Source organism: Gopherus flavomarginatus, chromosome 15, assembly GCF_025201925.1.
Source record: "Gopherus flavomarginatus isolate rGopFla2 chromosome 15, rGopFla2.mat.asm, whole genome shotgun sequence".
NCBI lineage: Eukaryota > Metazoa > Chordata > Testudines > Testudinidae > Gopherus > Gopherus flavomarginatus.
Window position 1 is genome coordinate 16,889,664 of NC_066631.1, and position 23,817 is coordinate 16,913,480.

General features: G+C 41.9%; 2 protein-coding genes across 5 annotated transcripts in view; one reads left to right on the forward strand and one right to left on the reverse strand.

Moving 5' to 3' along the window:
• The window catches only part of TXNRD2 (thioredoxin reductase 2), a 52,311-nt gene extending 41,617 nt beyond the window's left edge, over positions 1-10,694 (reverse strand). Inside the window, exons 1-7 of the mRNA XM_050924175.1 lie at positions 10,606-10,694; positions 8,852-8,917; positions 7,952-8,008; positions 7,253-7,397; positions 6,850-6,924; positions 5,099-5,177; positions 4,064-4,126 (exon numbers count right to left, since the gene is read on the reverse strand). Coding sequence (XP_050780132.1) covers positions 4,064-4,126; positions 5,099-5,177; positions 6,850-6,924; positions 7,253-7,397; positions 7,952-8,008; positions 8,852-8,917; positions 10,606-10,681 — 561 coding nt within the window. The 5' untranslated portion in view covers positions 10,682-10,694. The remainder of the gene's footprint in view (positions 1-4,063; positions 4,127-5,098; positions 5,178-6,849; positions 6,925-7,252; positions 7,398-7,951; positions 8,009-8,851; positions 8,918-10,605) is intronic.
• Positions 10,695-10,791: 97 nt separating this feature from the next.
• COMT (catechol-O-methyltransferase) overlaps positions 10,792-23,817 on the forward strand; it is a 33,470-nt gene continuing 20,444 nt past the window's right edge. The window contains exon 1 of one of the 4 annotated variants that reach the window (XM_050924192.1): positions 10,792-10,884. Coding sequence is in view for 1 of the 4 variants with exons in the window: in XM_050924191.1 (XP_050780148.1) it covers positions 18,644-18,649 (6 nt within the window). In the remaining 3 variants the exon portion in view is untranslated. Of the gene's footprint in view, positions 10,885-14,026; positions 14,117-17,962; positions 18,123-18,411; positions 18,650-23,817 lie in introns of those variants that run through there. The other 3 variants (XM_050924194.1, XM_050924193.1, XM_050924191.1) reach the window with 3 other exon arrangements.

Below are 23,817 nucleotides of genomic sequence, written 5' to 3' on the forward strand. Positions count from 1 at the left end.
AGTGGTTAACACAGATTGAAACAGAAGGGGGAACTCTTATTACAGCAGCCAAGAAGTGGAGTGCATGCTGCTTACCCAAACCAAGCACAAGAGGGGACGTTTTCTTCTTCTTTTTTCAAAGGAGTGCGAGCTGTGGTGTGCCTCTCCCCCCATTTACTTTAACACACGTGCAGGGAAAACTGCCGAATGCTTCAAAGAGTAATATTAAAGAATAATTTATCTAAGGCAATCAGCAAGTTTTTAGGTGTGATCCAGAAGCTGAAGTTCTATCCAAATCAGGACTGTGAAGCTGGGACTCTGAATTTTTCTATTCTAGTCTATGTAGGTTTTTATACCATGCTCAACAACACAGTATGGAGTACCTTCCTCTAGTGCATTAAGCCACATGACTATACACCTGTCAAGTGTTTGTTCTCTCATCCTCTCCCCAGAGGAAGAAGCATGTGCAATGGAGTTTATGGTTTTGGTAATGTGGTGCTTTTTTTGTTTTTAAATATAAATATTGATTGCTCTGTGTTTATGTTAGAGAATACAAGGTTGAAGAAATGTGCCCTGCACTTGGAGAAGGTGGTGAGGTCTGTGATTGTCCTAGTTCCTGGGGGAGTTCATATCACAGTCTTGGACCACCCCTGGAGAGAGTTCGGTCTCCCACACAGACAAGCTTTACTGGTTTTGTGGAGAGTCCCATTGTGCCAGAGGAACATAGTTGTTGATCACAGTCATCATCCTTAAGCTTTAGATGATCTTTTACATATCCTGGGCCCAAGCCATGGAGCACTTTGAAGATAAGGACTGAGACTTTACCTTGATTCAAAATTCTATGGAACGCTAGCGTAGAGAGTGAAGGACAGATCTGATGTGTTCATGGCAGGACACACACTGGAGTGTACTGCACTAGTTGGAGTTTCCAAAGAGCTGAAGGTTTTCATACTCTGATATATCAGCTTGCAGCTATCCAGGTGAGAGGTGAAGAAGGCATGAATAACTGAGGCCAGGTCTTTGTCTGCCAGGATGGGATGGGAGTTTCGTAGCCAAGAGGAGATGGTAGAAAGCATTACTTGTAGATGCTGCTATGTGATAGCTCAGCATCAGCAAGGAATCCAAGAGTATTCCTAGACTACAAACTGAACTGCCCAATTAGGGGATGTGCATCGTCAACCAACAGAGACTGCACCTTGTCTGCAAGCTCTTCAGAATACTTTTCTCTGTCCACAAGCATCGCCGCTGCCTTGCTTCAGCCAACTGTTCTTCATCTAAGAGCTGATCTCATTCAAGCACTGGGCCATCGTGTGATATGCTTGCACGTGGTGACGGATAAGTAGATCTGTAGATTATCTGCATATTGCTGGAACTTGAGTCCATGCCACCTGAACACTTCACATAGAGGTTATAAGTAGGGGTTGAAAAGGAATAGACAGAATTGATTCTAGTGGTAGAGGTGCTCACTATTCATTGTGAGCATCCTTTCAGAAAGACCTCTAACCATTTTAGCACGTATTATCCTAGGAGCCTGCCGCCTCTCTCAGGCAAGATAGCAGATTCTACAGCATTCAACACTGTTGACCATGAGAGAGTTACACCAGGATGAAAATGGATGACTGTCTTGTATCCATTGACAGGAGGAGATCATCCATCAGTGCCACTGAAGCAGCTGCCACTAAAACTTTGACAATGATGTTCATCATATCAGAGCACCAAAATCCCAGTAACCATCCATGACAAGAGAAGGAAATGGGCAGACACCTCTGACCTGGCTTACTGAACGAACATAGACCATAGGAACAGCAATGTCTACACAAAAGGATGTTCAATATCACCTCCACAACTCTTATGGAGAAACTCATTTCTTTTTTCTCCTTGCAAGAGCTATAACCATTTTTAGACATGACTATGTTATGCTTTCACCCTTGTTTCACATAGGCATTACACAATAAGGGATGAGGGAATTACACCTGCAGAAAAACATGCAGGAAGCTTATTTTTGGTTTTTACACTCTGTCAAAGGAATTTACATTATGTGCCAGCTAGTTCTGAGAGGCTTAATGTTCAGTGAGATCAGCCTTTGGTAAACAACACAGATGGGCTGCAAAATAACTAACTGCTATGGACCTTTTACCACCAGGTCATTGGTTAGAACCCTTCCCTGGTTGATAGCAACTTAATTTGAGAAAAGACCAATGGCTTATATGAAATGAGTTCAGACATCTCAATTCAGTTTCCAGTGGACAGGTATTTACCTCTCAAAGTCACCATCACAATTAAAACTAATTGGCATTTTCAGGAGAGTCCAATGAAAGTAAATCACCCTGATCCTCAGAGGTGGTCCCTCCCAATCAAGGTAAATATACATGGTCAGGACAGTCTGGGAAAAGATGCATGGCGAGTTCCCATACTTAACAGTCTGTAAAAGCAGCAAAGAATCCTGTGGCACCTTATAGACTAACAGACGTTTTGGAGCATGAGCTTTCGTGGGTGAATACCCACTTCTTCAGATGCATGTGGTGGAAATATCCAGGGGCAGGTATATATATGCTAGCAAGCAAGCTAGAGATAACGAGGTCAGTTCAATCAGGGAGGATGAGGCCCTGTTCTAGCAGTTGAGGTGTGAAAACCAAGAGAGGAGAAACCGCATCTGCTCTAACCCCTCAGACAGAGACCAATACCTACAAAATCTCCACCAAGCATTCTCAAAACTACAATACCCGCACGAGGAAATAAGGAAACAGATCAACAGAGCCAGACGTGTACCCAGAAGCCTCCTACTGCAAAGACAAACCCAAGAAAGAAACCAACAGGACTCCACTGGCCATCACATACAGCCCCCAGCTAAAACCCCTCTAACGCATCATCAAGGATCTACAACCCATCCTGGACAATGATCCCACACTTTCACAGGCCTTGGGTGGCAGGCCAGTCCTTGCCCACAGGCAACCTGCCAACCTGAAACATATTCTCACCAGTAACTGCACACCGCACCATAATAACTCTAGCTCAGGAACCAATCCATGCAACAAACCTCGATGCCAACTCTGCCCACATATCTACACCAGCGACACCATCACAGGACCTAACCAGATCAGCCATACCATCACTGGTTCATTCACCTGCACATCCACCAATGTAATATACGCCATCATATGCCAGCAATGCCCCTCTGCTATGTACATCGGCCAAACTGGACAGTCTCTACGGAAAAGGATAAATGGACACAAATCAGACATTAGGAATGGCAATATACAAAAACCTGTAGGAGAGCACTTCAACCTCCCTGGCCACACTATAGCAGACCTTAAGGTGGCCATCCTGCAGCAAAAAAACTTCAGGACCAGACTTCAAAGAGAAACTGCTGAGTTTCAGTTCATCTGCAAATTTGACACCATCAGCTCAGGATTGAACAAAGACTGTGAATGGCTTGCCAGCTACAGAACCAGTTTCTCCTCTCTTGGTTTTCACACCTCAACTGCTAGAACAGGGCCTCATCTTCCCTGATTGAACTGACCTCATTATCTCTAGCTTGCTTGCTAGCATATATATACCTGCCCCTGGATATTTCCACCACTTGCATCTGAAGAAGTGGGTATTCACCCACGAAAGCTCATGCTCCAAAACGTCTGTTAGTCTATAAGGCGCCACAGGATTCTTTGCTGCTTTTACAGATCCAGACTAACACGGCTACCCCTCTGATACTTAACAGTCTGTTGCATAAGATGACGACTCCAGTTTTAAGAACTGTTAGTCTGTCACCTTTCACCAGCACTAAGAACACTTTTCAAAAAGAAAGCTGGACCTGCCTGTTGCTCTCCAACTTCAGATGCATGGCCCTGAGATATCTCATAAAACTGGTTACGGTCTGATTAAAAAACGGGTCTTATATTTTAATTTTTGCTAGAAAGCTCACATATTATATTAAAGACAAATGTTCCAGCTCACACTCTCACAAAAGTTAATCATTTGTATCTTTATCTGTGCATTTATGTCCTTGGTAAGTCCTCCAAACATTTAGTGTGAGCTAAAGCAGAAAAAGTAAAGCTATTGGAGATGTCACATGGCAGACATGACTTACGTGTGCGGGATATTTTGGCCTCCCTCCAGTGGCAATGACGATGTTTTCTGCAGTAATGATAGTCTGCAAATAAATACACAGAGTTAGGATCATCATGATCAACAACCTCTGCAAGAATCGCCGGCTTTATTCTGAGACAACCTTATTGTCTGTCATTAACTTTTAATGACATACACATGGGTATTAAGAACTCAGAAAAACTGGTATTAGCACACGCTATTTGTGTAAACTCGTGCACAAACCAGCACTATGTTAACAAAGGTTGCATTCATCTAAAAGTGACAAATGATTTTGGGTACTAGAATCAAGACATCTTATAATGAGCGATTTTCAGAAAGTGCTGAGCATCTGCTATTTGAAAGTCAGGCCTCTTTAAAGTACCTCAAGTAATCACTTCTGAAAATTTTGGTACATTTACATAGTTTTATTCAAGATCTTTTGCTAATGGGGCAGAAGTGATTACCAACCATGACTCCACTCAGGTGCTTGAAGTTAAACTGCAATATATCTGCATTAAAAAAAAAAGATGCAATGTTTTTCCAATTTTGCAAATGGAGGAAAAGCATCTCTTAGATGACCCAGGAGACAACATAAGGAGGAAGAGTTTCGTTTAGTGGTTACAGCATAACAGAGTGAGGAGATCTGGGTTCTATTTAAACCTCTGCCATTGATCTTGGCTCTGCCAATACTATGGGACTTTGGCCAAGACAATTAACCTTCTTGTGCCTCAGTTTTCCCATCTGTAAAGTGGAAATAATAATACAAGCTAACTCAATGTTGGGAGTGGGGTTTATTATGATCAATTATCAATATTTTGATGTTTATTTAAGCACTTTGAGATCCTTGGACAGAGTACTTTACAATTGCAAAGCCCTATTAATTTCCATGTGCAGGAGGTTCTGGTTTGATAATTGCAAACTAAATTTGCAAAACAAAACCTAGATCCCAGTATATTTGACAGCTAAGAACAGACTTGAGGCTAGAGTTTCTGAGGTTCAACCAGATGAGGCTATAATAACCAGCCATGTAGCTCACCTCTTTACCTGCATTTGTCAAACCACGGACTGTGTGTGCATCCATCAAACTGCCTGTGAGGTTGAAATACTTCACTTTTCTGTTTAAAAAAATTACACCTGCTTAGTGAACAAAAATCCAAGACACGTACAATCAGCTAGCCCACTCTTTCAAGAGCATCAGGCCTAAAGTGACAAAGAGGCAGGCAGTAAATAGCAGCAAAACAGGAAAGTAAATGGAAGGGGAGCATCAGCATTCCATAGATCTATTTGTGGCTTCACCACTGACTTATGTGACCTTAGGCAAGTCACTTAAGTAAACTATGGCACAAAAGTTATCTATACAATGGGAACAACACCTATTGTAAAAGATGCTGCAAGATTTAGTGCTTAAAAAAACCCACTGACCTCCTAGATGACAGGTACCAAATAAGTGCACAGTATTACTATTTCTCTAAAGTGCATACTTAGGAACATTAGCTTTGTGACTCCCTCTGAAGTTAGCTACGCACCTCCTAAATTACCCATTAACTTCATCTTCACCACAAAGGAAACATTGCCAAATGATCTAGACAACCTTGAGAAGGCCTGAGGGCTGAAAAGTTTGTCTGTTCTTTAAATGATGTTAACTATGCATTCATTTCTATAGTTCAGCAATGTTATTTACAGGCTCACTGGTGCTGTGCGAAAATTCTACCACAGGAACCTCAGATTTAGTCTATTTTATATTAATGTCAACCCTCCTGCACACCAGAGCGAAGGTTTTCTGGTCCTGAAGAACCATCCCATTCACTCACACTCATCCTTAAAGTTACTGCAGTGCCCCTTCCAGAAGAGGCTGGGCACAGTTCCTTCCAAAGCTTATCAATATTACTTTGAGTCATCCCAGCAGAAAGATTTCTATTCACAGCCCTAACTTAAGCTCCGTGGCACTCCAAAACTAAATCTCTGGGATGACAAAACCTCACAGGACAGCTTTTGTCTAACAGTCACTCCCAATCACTTTGCACATAAGTAGGGTCCTACCAAATTAGTGGCCAAGAAAAACGCATCACGGACCATGAAATCTGTGTGTGCTTTAACCCTATACTATACAGATTTCATGGGAGGGGAGACCAAAGTTTCTCAAATTGGGAGTCCTGACATAAAAGGGAGTTGCAGGGGGGTTGCAAGGTTATTTTAGGGTGGCAGCAGTATTGCCATCCTTACTTCTGTGCTGCCTTCAGAGCTGAGTGGCCAGAAAGCAGTGGTTGATGGCCAGGCACCCAGCTCTGAAGGCAGTACCTTCCCAGCGGCAGTGCAGAAGTAAGGATGGCATGGTATTGTATTGTATGGTACCACCTTTAGAGCTGGGTGCCTGGCCATCAGCTGCTGCTTTCCAGCCACCCAGCTCTGAAGGCAGCACAGACCCTCTGCAATAACCTTATGACACCCCCTACCCCTCCACAACTCCTTTTTCAGTCAGGACCCCTATAATTACATGAAATTTAAGATTAACATAGCTGAAATCATGAAATTTACAATTTAAAAAATCCTATGACTGTGAAATTGACCAAAACGGACTGTGAATTCGGTAAGGCCCTACACATAAGAAGGAAAAAGTGGCAACATTTTTCACTCATTTAGCTGACATTAAGAAACAGATCAATAGTCTTTGATGGAGAGTTTCAGTACTTGCAAAAATGCAGCAAATGCCAAAGCTGAAACAGCAGTTCTACAAAGAGGAGAAAAGCTGACTATATGAGGGAAGATCAAATGTAGAGTTTCATTTACTTGTCCTGTAGCTGCACTCTGTGTCCCCAGTTCAAGGATTTGACATAATTTTGAATGGCTTCTGCCATCACAGGCCTATCAAGAAACAAGACACAAAGTATTAAATCATCATATTACAGATACTGAAAATGCAACTCAAAGATTGATGCACAGGTAATTGATGGAAGTTATTTATATTACAAAAATATTCTTGACACTAGAACAAAGTGCTAAATCAAAACTCTCACACAATATCTTCCTTGTAAAACTAGCAAGCCTGATTTTTTCCAAAGAGTGGCCAAAGAATAGTCCAAGTGAAATTCAATTCTGTTGCTGTCTCAGAGTGAAAAGCAGTGGGGAAAATTTTGGTACTTTTAATACACATCTACGGAAACACAAAATGCATAGGTACAATATTCTTTACCAGTCATGGCGAACAGGGTGGGATATATTCCAGCCATAATGTTGGGCATCTTTAAGAGCGCTCCCTAAAAGAGCTGCTTGATGCATAAGCTTTTTAGGAATACAGCCAACGTTCACACAAGTGCCACCAAGTCCCCATTTGGTTCCTAAAGAGAAGGTACAAAAAATCCAAACAGATAATTTTAAACTAATGCAGTTAGTTTGGAAATCACAGATGCCATTTACACAATCTGCTGCAGATGAACTTCTAACTCTTCTTATGGTATTTATGGAAGTAACTTTTTAAGTTTAAAATTAGTACTGAAAATACCTTAGATCTTTTGTGCATTGAGAAGTGTAAGACTGAAAGCACAGCAACACCAACTATATACAATCCCATTGAAATGTCTGTGTTCCTACCTCCTCATTTACATAATACACTACAGGAAAAATTCAAGATAATAAACACAAGCTGAATTGTAAGTTACATTTGCTAACAGTCATGTTTTAACCGAGGCAATGATTTTAAACTTTATCCAAATTCTGCTCCCACTGAAGTCAAGGGGAGTTATGCTATTGATTTCTTGAGGGCAAAGACTGACTCACAGTGTACTTCTACAATGCCAAACACCACCGACACCACACTGGCACTAATGTGTTTAGAAACAGACCTATTTAAAATTTCGTTGATATAAAAAGTGATCATGGCTTACTTTCATACCTTTAGGTGAAGGCTCCACATAATCAAGAACAGCCACCTTCTTTCCAAACTGAGCAGCTTCAAAACAAAAAACAAGGAGAGCAATCATATTTAGCAAAGAGGAAAACACATGAAGGAAAAACCTCATTATAGTGCTGCAGTTCTGGAGGAAAAAAATATAAGGTTATTAAACATATTAAATACAGTTAGTAAAGACAGCAATTTCCCTGACAATTCCAACAGCTGTTTGGCGCTTCTAGTTTCAGCAACTGTTTTTACTGTGTGTAAACATGCAGAAGGCAGGGCCGGCTCCAGGCCCCAGTGCGCCAAGAGCGAGCTTGGAGCGGCATGCCGCGGGGGGCGCTCTGCCGGTTGCCGGGAGGGCGGCAGCGGCTTCGGTGGACCTCCCGCAGGCGTGCCTGCGGAGGGTCCGCTGGTCCCGTGGCTCTGGTGGAGCATCCGCAGGCACACCTGTGGGAGGTCCACTGGAGCCACGGGACCGGCGAGCAGCAGAGTGCCCCCCGCGGCGTGCCGCCTTGCTTGGGGCAGTGAAATGGCTAGAGCCGGCCCTGGCAGAAGGTATAATAAAGAGTAAAGGAAAAAAGGATACCATCTACTGAAGCATTCAGTGTAACTTAGCCCTTACTTCACTGTTGTAGTGTGCTAAACGTCCAGATGGCAATGAAGGCAGAGTTTAAAGAAAGATAAGGGGAAGAAAAAAAACCCACCATACAGGACTGTCCTGTTCCTGTCTATGAATGACTCCTCAAATATAAGTGAATTAATGATTTTAAAAAAACATTCTTTGTAAGGACTGAATGTTTTAAGGAGACTAGCAGAGACAGCAATGAGGTAACTAATATAGTCATAATTTAAACAAAAAATTGAACTTTTTATTATTATTTCTTTACAGCTCCAAACCTTCTTTTGCACAAGCAAGGCCTCCAGAACCTCCACCAATCACCAGAAGATCATACTCATTTTTTCCTATGAAAAGAACATATAAAAAACAGAAGAAGAAATTAGAAAGATGGCAGAGGTACATTACGAGGTGTCAGGTTTGGGGGTTTTTAAATTAAAACAGTGTCCTATCAGTGTCCCATAACACTCTATTGTACCCACTAAAACATTCTACCCTCTAAAAAAACAATGTGCTAGTGCATGAAAACCAGCAGATAAAACTAACTAGTTTGTTTTCAGAAATTAAACAAAAAACAAACAATAAATAGCAAAAAAGTGAAAATAAATTAGATATTGTACTGACAATGTCCACCAAAAAGTGGATTGACACAATAAGTCATAATGCCTCTAGCTTACTAGATCATTATGAAATAGATTATTCTACTTATCTGCCATAACAGGGGGGCAAGTTTGTCACGTATACATAGGAGAAACGGACAGGAATTTCCACAACAATTATAACTGGAACTCTAATGCATATTTCATTGACAAGAGAGTAACAGGTCCTATACTGTGGCTGAAGTTTTCATGCATGCAGTCTCCAAAGCAACATGTTAAAGAGTCTTATGAAACTTTGGTTGAAAAAAAGTTGTTCCAGAAGTAGACATTTTTCTACCCAGACTATTTAATTTTTGTTCTCAAGCAAGCAGAAGCAGCAATCTAAATTACGAACTAGTAGTCTGCAACAACTCACTTTAATACAAAAGGTAAAAAGTGATTTCTATCACAAAGAGCCAGACCATCTGGTTTGCTAACAGCCTGATTTGTCAAGCTACCGAGGGTCATCAATTTGTAGTTAAATAAATAAGAAGAGATAGCCCTCAACAACTTGCAGGATAGGAGAAAATCACATTCCCAAGCTGTATCACCAGTTTCAACCTGGGCAGGGGTTGGCAACCTTTCAGAAGTGCTGTGCCGAGTCTTCATTTATTTACTCTAATTTAAGGTTTCGCGTGCCGGTAATACATTTTAACATTTTTAGAAGCTCTCTTTCTATAAGTCTATAATATATAACTAAACTATTGTTGTAGGTAAAGTAAATAAGGTTTTTTAAATGTTTAAGAAGTTTCATTTAAAATTAAATTAAAATGCAGAGCAACCCCAGCCCGGTGGCCAGGACCTGGGCACTGTGATTACCACTGAAAATCAGCTCATGTGCCTCCTTTGGCAGGTGTGCCATAAATTGCCTACCGTGACCTAGGGAGTTTCCTTGGTAGATGTGTATATTTCAGAATAGAGAGAGGTTGTGCACAGAACCACTGATCTCCCTCTATAATATAATGGTTGTGCTTAAAAAGTTGTTAGGTGCCTTCAGATAAGATGTCACCGCAAGTCGGGGTGTCTCAGAGCTGGAAATGGGCGGCAGAGTCCTCCCCACCCCCCAACCCAACATTTCCAGGGCAGGGGGAAATGGCCACCTACTTGCCCCTCCCCCACCAGCTTCCTAGAGAAGGGAGCCCCACCAAGAACCAGGAGCTCTCTCCCCCTCCCCCCACCCCAGAAAGGTCTCAATCACCTCCCCCAGCGGCCACTGCTGCTGCCCCCCAGTCTGAGGCCGGGTGGGGAGGCCGCCCCTCGTCCCCGCAGCAGCTCCCCCGACAGGGAGACCCCCTCCCGTCCCCCCTGCAGCAGCTCGCCAAGAGACAGAAGGCGGAAGCCATCCCCACCGCCGCTCTGGCAGAGGGCAACTGGCAAGGGGGTGGGGGCCGCCGTACCTGACAGGACCCGAGCCGTACGGCAAAGCACAGGCTCCCATTGAAAGCGCTTCCGCCCCCGGCACAGCGCCGCCATGTTGTACGGCAAAGTTACCGCTGCGCCCCCCGCCCAGGCAGGACCCCAGATGCCCGGCCTGTCTTGCTCAACGCCTGACTGAAAAGCACAGATGAGCCGCTGCTCTCATGCGCGCCTCAGGGACAGCCTGGGGCGGAGAGGGTCGGCTCGGGGCTCTGCCATTTCCCGGAGGCGGCGGCGGCTCTGCAGGGAGGCTGCACTAGGTTAGTTGGGGGCTGAGCGAGTCAGGCGGAGGGCAGCGCCCGGTGGGGAAGTACAGGCTGGAGGGCGGGCTGAGCAATAGGGCAGGAGGCTGTTGGGCGCCGCCGCCGTGACCCTAGGCTAGGGGAGGGACTGGGGTTCGAGTCCTTGCTCCGTCTGAGGCGCTGTGCCCTTGGTCAAGTCACTTAGCCTCTCTGTGCCCTGGGCACCAGTGCCCAGAGCCTGTGGGTGGGGCTCAGCTCCTGCATGAGCCATCACCCCACAAACTCCATTTACCCTGCCTTTCCCATGGAGCAGAGGGTTTGGGGGCTGAGCTCCTCCCCATGATGTGCTCACACATCTTTCCAGTCTCATGCCAACTTAGCTTTAAGACGTGGTGCTTTGTGAGGGGGTTAAACAGGCCCTCTGGTGACATAGGAATTTACTTTGTTTCAAGTAGCAGGGTTTCTTTTTTTTGGAATTGGCACACATCCCTCAGCAACCCCTCTGATAAAGAAATGGGGGGAAGGTCTCTGCAAAAAGGGGGCAGATTGAAAAAAGAAGACCACGGTACTCAGTTTGAGCAAAGAATACCTCTTAAGAGCAAAACTCATTTTGTCCAAAAGTTGACCTTTGATAGTCTGGGGGTGACTGGCGGTGTGAAGATTTCCTTCTGCTTTCCAGAGGCTGTAAAACTAGCGTATCGACACTACTGCAGATGAATGACTGGAATATTTACTGTAGCATTAGCACACCACCTCTTCAAGATGAGGAGGAGCTATGCAACATGTGCACCCCACCTTTCCTCCCATATCATGCCCCTTGGCATGGCAGCACTACACCAGTGTTACCAGTGGGACTGCCACAGTCGCACAAGTGAAGGCAGGAGAGCCTCTAAGGAACCAATCTAGTGGTTGGAGTAGGATCTAATCCTGATCTTACCACCGACTGACTATACAGTTTTGGGTAGCACTTCACCTATGTGCCTCCTGTTACCCATCTGTAAATTAACAATAATTATATTATATAATAATCCCCCTTTTCACACAGGAATTATATGATTTAATTATTGTTTGTAAAGTCTTCTGTGATCCTCTGATAAAAGATGCTATAGAAATACAAACCAGACATTAATCAAGATTATGCCAGAGGGATCAGCAAACTTTTATTCATTCAAAAGTTCTGGCTATTGTCCAGTTCTGTGGCATAACTGTAGACTAACATGTTACAATGCGGGAATCTAGATACTTTGGTGATTCATCTTGGGACTTTAAGCCCTTGGCCCTGTGGAGGAGCAGCCCTAAAAAGGGACCATCTTAGTCATTCTCTAGTGCCTCCTTAGAATAGCTCAGGAACAGCACTCATTGGCTCATGAGAAAATTGCATCCAGACATCTTGTGCTTCAAATGTGGACAGTCCCATGCAGGGCTGAGGGGTCACTGGGTGGGGGGAGAAGCAGGATGGAGGGGAACTAAAACGGGAAAAAGAAAGATTTGAGGGACTAAAGACACCACCTAGCATGGACAGAAATGCTCTGCATACACAGTAACTTTCTTTGCTCATTGTTAATTGTTGTTTCACACCCCATGAAATGAAAACTGCAACACTTTGATAAAAGGATTGAAAAGCTGTCTGGTATCATGATGAACACCTCTTTGGTATGTTGCCTGTTGAATGCTGGATAGGTGATGTGCACAAAACTAAAGATAAGAGTTCAATATGTCCAAAAGGTGGAGCAAGTTTTCTTTGTTGTGGATTTATCTTATTGGTTGTTTTCCATGGGAAAATATTGCTAGACCATTACATTCTTTCACTATTGGGAAAATACTTCTAAGTAGCAAGACACTACCGATAGCATGTCCCATAGCTAAGAATCCTTAGTAAAAAATGCTCTGATCCTCAGCCCTGGAAAAATGTGCTCTTAGGACTATCAATAGCATTTCTTTCAGTATCAGCTGCAGAGATGGGTCATGATGTGATTGGAGAACTTGTCCCACTGATCCTAGTATGATAGTTATGACTGCTGAACAAATATTAGAAAACGAACCTGAAATCACGTTCAGAAATGTCTTTTATGCTCATAGATGAATGCACATATCTCCTACTCCCAAGCTGCTTTGGTATGGAGCTGTGAAAGAACACACTCTAAGAAATCGGGGATGCAAACCAATTTCTTAAATGACATGTTATTGGACTCAGCTTCATGATTTCTGAATGTTGTCGATTGTAGCAAGACAGTTAAATGTTTTACAGTTTTATACTCTGGATGGAATTTAGTTGATTTTGCGGGGAGATTTGTTCAATACATTGTAAACAATGTATTATGAAAATGGAAAAAGGAATGACAATGTATGGTGTTTCACAAATACTTTAAAATAAATTCTACAAGAAACCAACCCATATATATAACCTCCGTATTTGTAAGACAATAATAGACCTGCCAAGAAGGAAACTTTCATTTGGGATTAATTTTCAGGACAGTTTTAAAAGTCTGTGCCTCTTTGTCATGACGGATTGTATGTCTGTGTTTTTCCAATGAAACTTTTAAAGTCTCCTTCATGGAGAGAACCAGTTTGAGATGCACACTGTGAAAAATGGTTTTGTAACTTTCTGATTGGTACGATGTTGTGTTGTTGTAGTGGTGTTGGTTCCAGGATCTTAGAGAGAGGCTGTGGGTGAAGTAGTTATCTTTTATTGGACCAACTTCTGACACACAGTCTTTTGAGCTCTATGTAAGCTGCTCTCTCTCACCCACTGAAGTTTGTCCAGTTAAAGATATCGCCATGCCCATGTTGTGTCTCTGATTGGTACAACTCATTATCTTGACTTTCCTGTTTGTTGTGGCTCTCTTCTCCTTACACCTAAGTAGTGCTTTCCAACTCGCTAGAAAGAGAAGAGGAAGAGAACAGCCGTAGTGGGTAGCTACTGTTTTTTAAAGTTACTACACTATTATTCTGTTTTGCAAAGGGGGAAGTGGGGGAATTAAAGCAATTGTATCTTACTGCAGTCATATTGAATATCCTATGAGGGTGTGGCTGGAACTGGGTTAACTGCAGTCATATTGAATGTCCTATGAGGGTGTGGCTGGAACTGGGTTAACTGGTGGAGCTAAACAGCCTTCTATACAGGACTCACAGTTGCTTTCCACATACATTGCTTTCTGTGGTCAGTTGCCAGTGTGGGTCCTGATTTTGGCATAAAGGAGGGGGTGAGGGAGAACTGGAATCTGCTGGTGACCTTGAGAAAGAGATCAAGGTAGGATATGTGATATAAGTGAAATGAATAGGATTGTCTATGGAACTGACTTGACCAGTAAGGCAGGAGTACAAAGCCAGAGCTGCAGTGGGACAGAAAGAACTAGTGACATCAGGACTGAGGTGACTGGTGGTCCTCCTGGCTGAAATCAGAAAGCTTTGGGAACAGTTAAACCAGCTAAGTGTGTGGGAAATACCTCAGTGTGGGGGCTAGCCTCATATCTACTCACCTAACAGAGATAAAAGCTATGGAAAACCAGTTAAAATGTCTTGTATCACTTTTGCACGAGACTTTTCAGTGGAAAATAATGTGGCAATAATTTTCAAGCTCCAATTCTTTGCTTTGGAGATTGCAGAAATAGAAAATTATACTCTTTTTTATAGGTGTATTGCTTTGCAGTGGTAGAAACAGAACTTTAGCTAATTTGCAGCTGAAAACTGTCCAGTATCTTCAAATTTAAAAAAATGGCCTGGATGTTAAAACTCTTGCAACAAATGGCTTGTGGAGGTTTTTTAAAAGCAGATTATCTCTGAAAGATGTCTAAATCTAAATGAAAGTGAATTCAAATTCTTAATCTTGGTTTCAGAGAGTGCTATAGTAATCAGATTTCACCATAAAGCTTCCGTAGATTCCAGGACATTGTTAAAATCTGGGAACTTTTCTGCATTGAAATGTTAGGATTTAATATGTAAGATCTGAAGATGCATCTAAAGGAATGGAATTTCACTCCAGAAAAATTTCCAGAGGAGGGTGGGAGACACACAGAATTACTCTCTTCTAAACTGGATCATAAATTAATTTCACCTGTTTTTTAAAAGAAAGTCAGCCACTCTAATGTGGCTAAGTACCCCAACAAGGGGTACTTTTGTAACTTGGGACACTTTCTTTGCTAATGATGTTTTCTGCTCTTTTGCTGCTTACAGCTTGTGGAAAAATAATTGTTTTATTTAGAAACCTTCCAGCAAAGTTTCTGGTTTTTCAGAACTTCTTTCCTTTTTTTAATACTAGAATGTTTTGGCATGTTAGCAGGGTCTTTTCGTTGTTCAGAAGTTCATTTGTTTTTTCTCTTTATTCCTTCCTTATTTGTTATTTTATGTTTGTGGCATCTCCTCAACAGTTAATTGATTTAAAAGTGAGGAAGCAGAATCAGATGGGATTGTAAGCAGCAAAGTTCTTCATTTTATGCAAATAAGTCGTTATATTAAAAAAGGGAGGGGGAGAGAAGTATATAGAAGCATGGGAACTTAACTACTTCTGAATGTTTGTTACTTTCTATGACAAATCAGTATGTATGTGTTAAAACCACTCTAAATAACTTTTTAAAATGGAGACAATTGGTTTGTAAAGCAAACACTGAATGGTTTTTTACTCTCACTAACTACTGTACTCTGCCTGTATTTCCCTGTTAAACTTTAGAGTTTGATTTTGCCGGCCATCTTGCTTGTTTGTTAACTATTATATGCATTAAGACATCTTCAGGCACTTTTCTGGTACAAATATGGCCCATTCTTACTTTCTCAAAGAACTCATATCACTTTTCTCAGCAAAGGAAATTAATGTGACTCTGAAAAAATAGAAAATACACATACAAAATAAATAAATAAAAATCCCCTGGTACTACTCTGGAAGTAGAAGGCTTGAAAGAATTGACTGGAGGAAAAATATTTCACTTGATTTGTAGGTGGCTGTAGTAATGTTCCAGCTCTTTCCTTCATTTCTCTTTGTTTAGGGTTTAAAAATCAAGTTTTGGCCAGAGTTATTAGGAAAAGAGAATGTGCTGCTGCTGTAATCTGCGTATGTGCCATCCATTGACTAACTCATCTTCTAGTGCTGTGATTCTCAAGATATTTACCATTGTGGTATGCATATGCAGCTCTCTGTGTTACGTGGGCCACATCCACACACACTAATATATATCTATATCTATCTATCTATCTCTGTATAACCAGCATGGCCCTGAGGATGTCCCATGGGCCGCAGCTGACTGAACCACAAGCAGCCCGCAGGCCATGGGTGGAGAACCACTGTTCTAGTGCCTTGTCTACACAGCAAAGTTGTACATCCAATTAAACTGGTGTATTTAAAGCTATATGCAACCCCTAGGTTGGCCACAGTAGAAGTGGTATAAATGTGTTGATATTGTCATATCTGACACTGATATAGCTTAGTCCTGTTTTCTGTAATAAGTAATCTTTTTACTGGTATAAAAGTGTGTCCATATTTAAGGGTATAATTTTTACCAGTATATTTGTACTAGTACAGTCCTAAGTGACAGTTATAATGGCACAAACGGTGGACAGAACAGGTCTCAGAGTGGAATCAGAGCAAAAGGCATTGTAAACATTTCCCAAAGCTAAAGAAATGTGTTAGAGCTTATTAGGATTTTTTAATAATATAAGGATTAGATATTTATATGGACAATAAGAACATCCCTCACGACATTAGACTGATTAAACAATTTATAATAGATGTAAACCATCAGGGCATAAGCCATTACCTCACAGTTTGGGGTCAGGAAGAAGACTTCTCGTATAGGCAAGTTATTCCATAATAGCTCATTACAGTGTTTCTTGCACCTTCCTCTGAAGCAGATGGTATTGACCACTGTCAAAGATAGAGGGCTAAACTAGTTGAACCTCTGCTCTGATTCAGCGTTGCAGATTCTATGCTTTTACATATGCAATGGAACACGTCAAGAACAGAAGGGGTTACAAGTTGTCTTACCTCATATGACATCACAGATTATCTTGATGCCTACAGTAGGGGATGACAGTAAGATCAATGTGTGGCATGAGTTCTTGTTTGACTGAGCCATGCAGTCTGAAAGTCATGCATCCGACGAAGTGGGTATTCACCCATGAAAGCTCATGCTCCAATACATCTGTTAGTCTATAAGGTGCCACAGGACTCTTTGCTGCTTAAACAGTTAGAAACTCTTCTCACCATAAATAAGGGGAAATATATTCCCCTTTAAGATAATCAACAGTGCCAACTGTAAAAGCAGCAAAGAATCCTGTGGCACCTTATAGACTAACAGACGTTTTGGAGCATGTTAGTCTGTTAGTCTATAAGGTGCCACAGGATTCTTTGCTGCTTTTACAGATCCAGACTAACACGGCTACCCTCTGATAAGTGCCAACTGTAGTTATTCCTGCTGGCACGGACCATCTTGCCTTTAGAAGAGACCATAAACCAGATTTAGTGCTGGTGTCAATGTTAAGAAATCTTTAATAGTGGAATCATGTTTAATTTTGTAAACAGGTTTTTTTCAGATACAAATGGGCAATTATTGCTGGTGAAATGAGTTTGTCATTGCTTTTTACTGGTTCTCTTTGGTGTCTGGAATATAGGATAAGATTTATTAAGCTGAAGCTCTAACACGTGGAGGGGGGACTTTTAAAGTTATTCTATATCAAAATAACGTATTGTTGTTTGTTGTGCTACGTGCCAAAGTATTCATTTACTTTTTGCTTAAAGAGGTACAAAACCACCACAGTCCTCACACATTACCCCGACCTCTCACAGTTCCTTGTTCATTTCATCCACTTGCTCTTATATTTTTTTCTTCTCCTTAAGCTCTGTGAATTAGCCCCAGTCTACTTCATAGAGCTGCATTTGCTGCCTTGTCATCTATCATAAACCCTTTCTTTGTCCCTCCACAGCATTTGGCCACTGTTGGGGTGAGAGGGTTTTCAGTTTCTGTGATAGCATTATAGAAATTTGCTCACTCCTACTTTTGCTAAGCTTCCCAGAGAGGATAAAGGGGAAGAAAACGATCCACAGTCATGTCTATTTATAGCTATATGCTGAAATGGCTTTTGTTTCTTTTCTTCCGCTATCTGAGTGAGTTGCAGTTTAACTATCTTCAGTATTCCTGCTGTGAAAGGGACAGACAGGCTTTGGATTTTATTTTAGAGCATGACCTCGCTCTCATATTCAGCCCGAAAGAAGAAGTTTGTTAGAGTGTGGCTCTTCTGATCTGTGTCTTGCAGAATTCTTTCTAAACGTAAGCTTTGAATGTTATCATATTTGATTTTCTGTAATGCACTGATCACTTCTCCCTCATTTTCCTCATGGTGTTAATGCAATTTATTATACGAAAGCCCCCAGCAGCGCTACAGTATATGGATGTGCCTGGGGCTTGTATCTCTCATTTATACATTGGTTATAATGTGATACGTCTTAACTGGAAAAAAAATATGGGCCATATTCATCCCTGGTGTAACTCCACTGAGCACAGTGGACTAACCTACCCTGAGAATGAATTTGGCTCATGAATTCACTGTGCAGTAACTAAGTAACAAGAACAGTGTCACTAGAATGTAGAGCCAGCATATATTGTGCAAGGAAGAATGGGGGAAAAGGACTCGTCTCCTTTTAGAATCTCTGTATATCAGAATGTGTAAGCGGGGCCAGTGATATGATCAAAGGAGATTGAGACTACGGCAGGCTCTTGGACTGGTATCCTGTAAAATCCATATCACTACAGCACAGGAAAAATCAGAAGGAACAGCTTCTGTTCTGTGCATGAAGGTACATGTTAATATTTTCCTATTTTTTAGACATGATATCTGATATGCTGTGCTTTCTTAGAGGCTGCCACTATTTCAGATGGTGCTGGGTAGGAGGAGGAAGTTTTTTGTCAGGTTTCTGACTGCCAGGCACTTTAGTGATGCTAATTTGTGGGCAGAAACAAGTCTTCAAAGAAGAGTAGGACATATTATATGTAATGCTTTCATATTGTATTGTCCACCACAACAGCTGATAATCCTGATTAGGTTGAAAATGTTAATGATGGATAACTATGCTGGCATTAGAATTACCTTTCAAGAAAAAGCTGAACATAAGTCAAGCTTGTATTCAGTGATGTTTGCAATGATGAACAGTGGCTCTGATAAATGTGTATCTGTAGCTATATTTTACCCTGGTTTGTATTTTGATAGGGAGTTCTCCCACAAAATGCCTTTCTTCCCTCTGAAAAGGAACTGCAACTGGCACTGTTGCTGCTCACAGGGTATCTGCTTGTTGCCCCTGGTTACCTTCCCTTAAAGGGACATTGTAAAAAAATCAAAACCCCATCTTTCTTTACCAGGCTTACGAACAACACTTCTGATTAAAAGCTATATAATGTTTAATATCAAATTTTCTTCAAGATTTCTGCATTTTAGGTTTGCTTTTTGCACTTGCTCAGCCAGGGATTACAATAATAGACTGCTTAACTTTGATTTCTAGTTTTCATGCACTAGCGCAGTGCTGCAGTATTTATCGTATACTACAACCACCATCTGGTTAATGGCTTTTGTCTGCATCCCCAGAAGCGTGCTGGTCATATTGAGCACTAACACTGTCAGCAATATGAGTGAGGTCATTCAGGTTTATTCGGTATTTTCTGTTTCATCATACTTCAGCAACCTACGGCCAGCAATCTAGTTTTACCTTTTCATTGTTGGTCCGACAGCCAGCTGCTATTGTCCGTCGACATTCTATCAAAGTCCATGTTGGAGTAAACATCGTACATTCAACAGCCAAGCAGGTCATGTATTTGACCTGCAGTGTCCAGCCATGCCTGCTAATAGCTCAAAACAGTAGCACAAAATTGTAAACAATTATGAAACAGAAATAAGGACACTTTAGAGTTTAATTGTTTTAATGATTTCTAACTTATACTTCTAAACAATTAGAAAAATGATGTCCCATTAAAGCTATTGCCATTCAGGGCATACTATAATAGATATTTCTTACATTTAAAAAGCATTTTTTTAAACAACAAACTAAGGCCCTAATACTGCAATGTGATCCCTGTGTGTGGACCCTGACACCTACCTGTATTGGATTGCTGGATGGGTGAGGCCTGGGGGAGAATGATCAACCACAGACAATCAGAATCTGTTTTATAGAGCACATGGCCACTACATAGCTTTTTTAGGCCAGGGAGTGCAGAAGAATATAGTAAAGCCAATAGAAACTACAGCAGGAGTTTTAGGAGGGCGGAATATAATTATCTTAATTGAAATCTGTCCAGTGCAATGGAGATAAACACCCCTCTGAAGTCTAATGAATGGGGATTCTAGTTCATAAAAGACATTTATTATTTTCTCTCCTCTTCTTGCCATCCAGAAAAATGAGAAGAAACCTATCTTTCTTTCCACTGAACCTGGAAAAAGGCAGAATAAAAGACAAAAGAAACAGATTCTTAAAACCCTGAAATCAGCAGAATTTTGCATTTATTGAAGATTGACATTTACGTAGTCACAGTAACCAAACTGAATTATAATACTAGGCGAGTATGAAGAGCCAGAGATTTAGATTTTAAGTGCGGAAATCCTCAGTGGAAAAAAGATGAAAAGGTCCTTTAGCTTGATAACAAGATGTTGATGGAAAAACTAATTACAGTTGTACTTTTGTACTTAACAAAAGCGAACAAAGCCAAGAAAGCATAATCTGGACATCTGATTTCTTCATACTTAGCAATACACTGGCTTTCTGACAGTAAAAGATTAAAAAAACATCGTGTTTGACTTTCAGCCTTATTTTACATCTGTCATAAAACGAAAGAGTAAAAATATTCTTTCTATTTTAAAATACCAGATTGAGGGTTGTTTGGTTGGGGTTTTTTTCCTTTAAATGTTTTTTTTTTTAATTTTGTGATTGCTGTGGCAGTCTTTGGCAATCTTATCTATGGCAGAGACTTACTTGGATGTTCTAGCCAAACTCCTTTGCTGGTCTTGCTCCATGAAAAAGACTGAAAATAAGCACCCACTGAACGCCATAGAAAGAGAGGTAGTTTTAGTCAGCTTAGTGTAGGACAGGGAGGCAGGAATTTGAATTTAATCCTGGCTTTGACACAGATTCCCTGTCCTTTGGAAAAGTAATTAACCCAGATTTTAAAAGTATGTGCAAAAGCATGCAAGTGCTTGTGCATGTGAACAAAATGCAGATGTAAAATGCCTGCCACGTGAGCCAGGCTTGCAAACACGTGCATATCCTTGACTTTCACTAGTGCAACAGGTGTTGTGCTGCACAGTTTGGGCATGAACTTTTAAAAATTTCAAACATAACCTCTCTGAGGTTATGTCTACACTATGAAATTAGGTCGAATTTATAGATTTTCTAGAAATCAATTTTATACAGTCGATTTATGGGTCCCCCCCACTTAAGAGCATTAACTCGGCAGAGTGCGTCCACAGTACTGAGGCTAGCGTCGACTTTTGGAGTGTTGCAGTGTGGGTAGCTATCCCACCGTTCCTGCAGTCTCTGCCGACCATTGGAATTCTGGATTGAGATTCCAATGCCTGATGGGTCAAAAACATTGTCACGGGTGGTTCTGGGTACATGTTGTCAGCTCCCCCCCTCCGTGAAGACAATGGCAAACAATCATTTCTCACCTTTTTTTCCTGGGTTACCTGTGCAGATGCCATATCACAGCAAGCATGGAGCCTGCTAACCTCACCGTCACTGTACATCTCCTGGGTGCTGGCAGACGTGGTACTGCATTGCTACACAGCAGCAGCTCATTGCCTTTTGGCAGCATATGGTGCATTACGACTGGTAGCTATCATCATCGTCTCCTGGGTGCTCTTTTAGCCAACCTTGGTGAGGTCGGTCAGGGGCGCCTAGGCAGACATGGCTGCTCCTGGCAGACCTCAGTGAGGTCTGTCAGGGGCATGTGGACATAAATGGGAATGACTCCAGGTCATTCTCTTTTTAAGTTTCGTCTCCTGGAGATTCAGTCCTGCCTGCAGTCGTACTGCACCGTCTTCTGGCGAGCAGCCAGGAGACAATGATGGCGAGCAGTCGTACTGCACCGTCTGCTGCCAGCCTAAGATGTATAAGAGAGATGGAGTGGATCAAAACAAGAAAGAGACCAGATTTGTTTTGTATTCATTTGCTCCCCCCACCTTCCCTTCCTCCATGAAATCAACGGCTGACAATCACTTCAGTGAGTTCTGTCACGGGCACCTTGAAAAGTTTAATGGAGATTCAGTCCTGTCTGGCATAACAGAGGAGGGATAGCTCAGTGGTTTGAGCATTGGCCCGCTAAACCCAGGGCTTTGAGTTCGATCCTTGAGGGGGCCATTCTGTGTGACAGTTGTGTTTCTCTCCTTAATGCAAACCCACTCCCTTTTGTTGATTTTAATTCCATGTAAGCCATGTCGTCAGTCGACCCTTCCACGGCGCTGCTGTAGGTCCCTGTTTTAGCCTCTGTTCTTCATGCCCTTGGAGATTTTTTTTCAAATGTTTGGGCATTTTATCTTTTGGAACGGAGTTTTGATAGCACGGATTTTTCTCCCCATACAGCGATCAGATCCCGTACCTCCCCTTCGGTCCATGCTGGAGCTCTTTTGCGATTCTGGGACTCCATCATGGTCACCTCTGCTGATGAGATCTGCACTCACCTGCAGATTTCCTGTTTGGCCAGTGTGGCAATGAGATTAAAAAGTTTGTGGGCCTTTTCCTGTCTACCTGGCCAGTGCATTTTAGTTGAGAGCGCAGTCTGGAGCGGTCACAATGGAGCACTCTGGGATAGCTCCTGGAAGCCAATACTGTCGAATTGCGACAACACTACCCCAAATTCGACCCAGCAAGGTCGATTTCAGCACTAATCCCCTGATTGGGAGAGGAGCACAGAAATCCATTTGAAGAGCCCTTTAAGTCGAAAAAACCAGCTTCATCATGTGGACAAGTGCAGGGTTAAATCAATGCAACGCTGCTAAATTCGACCTAAACTTGTAGTGTCGACCAGGGCTGAATCTCAGTTTTATCACCTGAAAGACTGGGATAATACTACTTACCTACCTCACAGGGGTGAGAGGAGGGTTAGTCAGTTAATGTGCAAGGCCTTTCGAAGAAAAACACTACGTAATTGCTTAGCATTATTACATTCTCCTCTGATGGATGCTGGCTATTAGCAGCAGTCTTTCTGCAATGAGTTCAGGCTCCATTGTCCCTGGGCACTCTTCTATTGCAGTCTGTTCATCAATACCATCAGGCCAGTGGACAGATTCTTTTGTGAACAAAGGTTGAAAGGTATAAATTTACCAAGCATTCTCCATTCACACCAGGTTATGTGAGCTAATAAAATCTAGATTGGATTATAAACCCCCTGTATTGTAACACCGCAGTACCAACTAGCTACTCAGAGACTAATAATAAACTCAGAACAACCACCCAAGCAACTGGCAGTTAGATTAAATGTATGAAAGATGATAGCAAAATTGGAGGTAATATCATCATCTTCCCACAAAGGGATGATTTATCAGTGGGACAAAATCGATTAAGGAAAGCATTTGAAGCACTGTTTGCATCCATATTTTTACCAGTTATTCATAACATCGAGAATATGAATGTGTCACCTTGGTGTTTGCTATCAAGGTGTTCCAAAATGGATCGCTTTAGTAAATATAGATAAAAAGACTGTCTTTCTCAGGTGCCATCTGTCCAAAACATATTAGTGTACCTTCCAGACCTGGATTAATTTAGCTTTACAATACCCTTTTCTGTGAATTAGAAAAGTAGCATTTTACTCATGCGTAATGGAGGCCCCCAACGGTTAAGTGACTTCCCCAAGGTCACAGGTAATCTGCTGCTAAAATGAGAATAAAACCTAGGTCCTCCTGAAGGACCACGAGGCCATCTCTCATGGAAAACAGCAGCCTAAGGGCATATAATGCCTTTGCAGCATAGGCAGTTTTGTGAGTGTT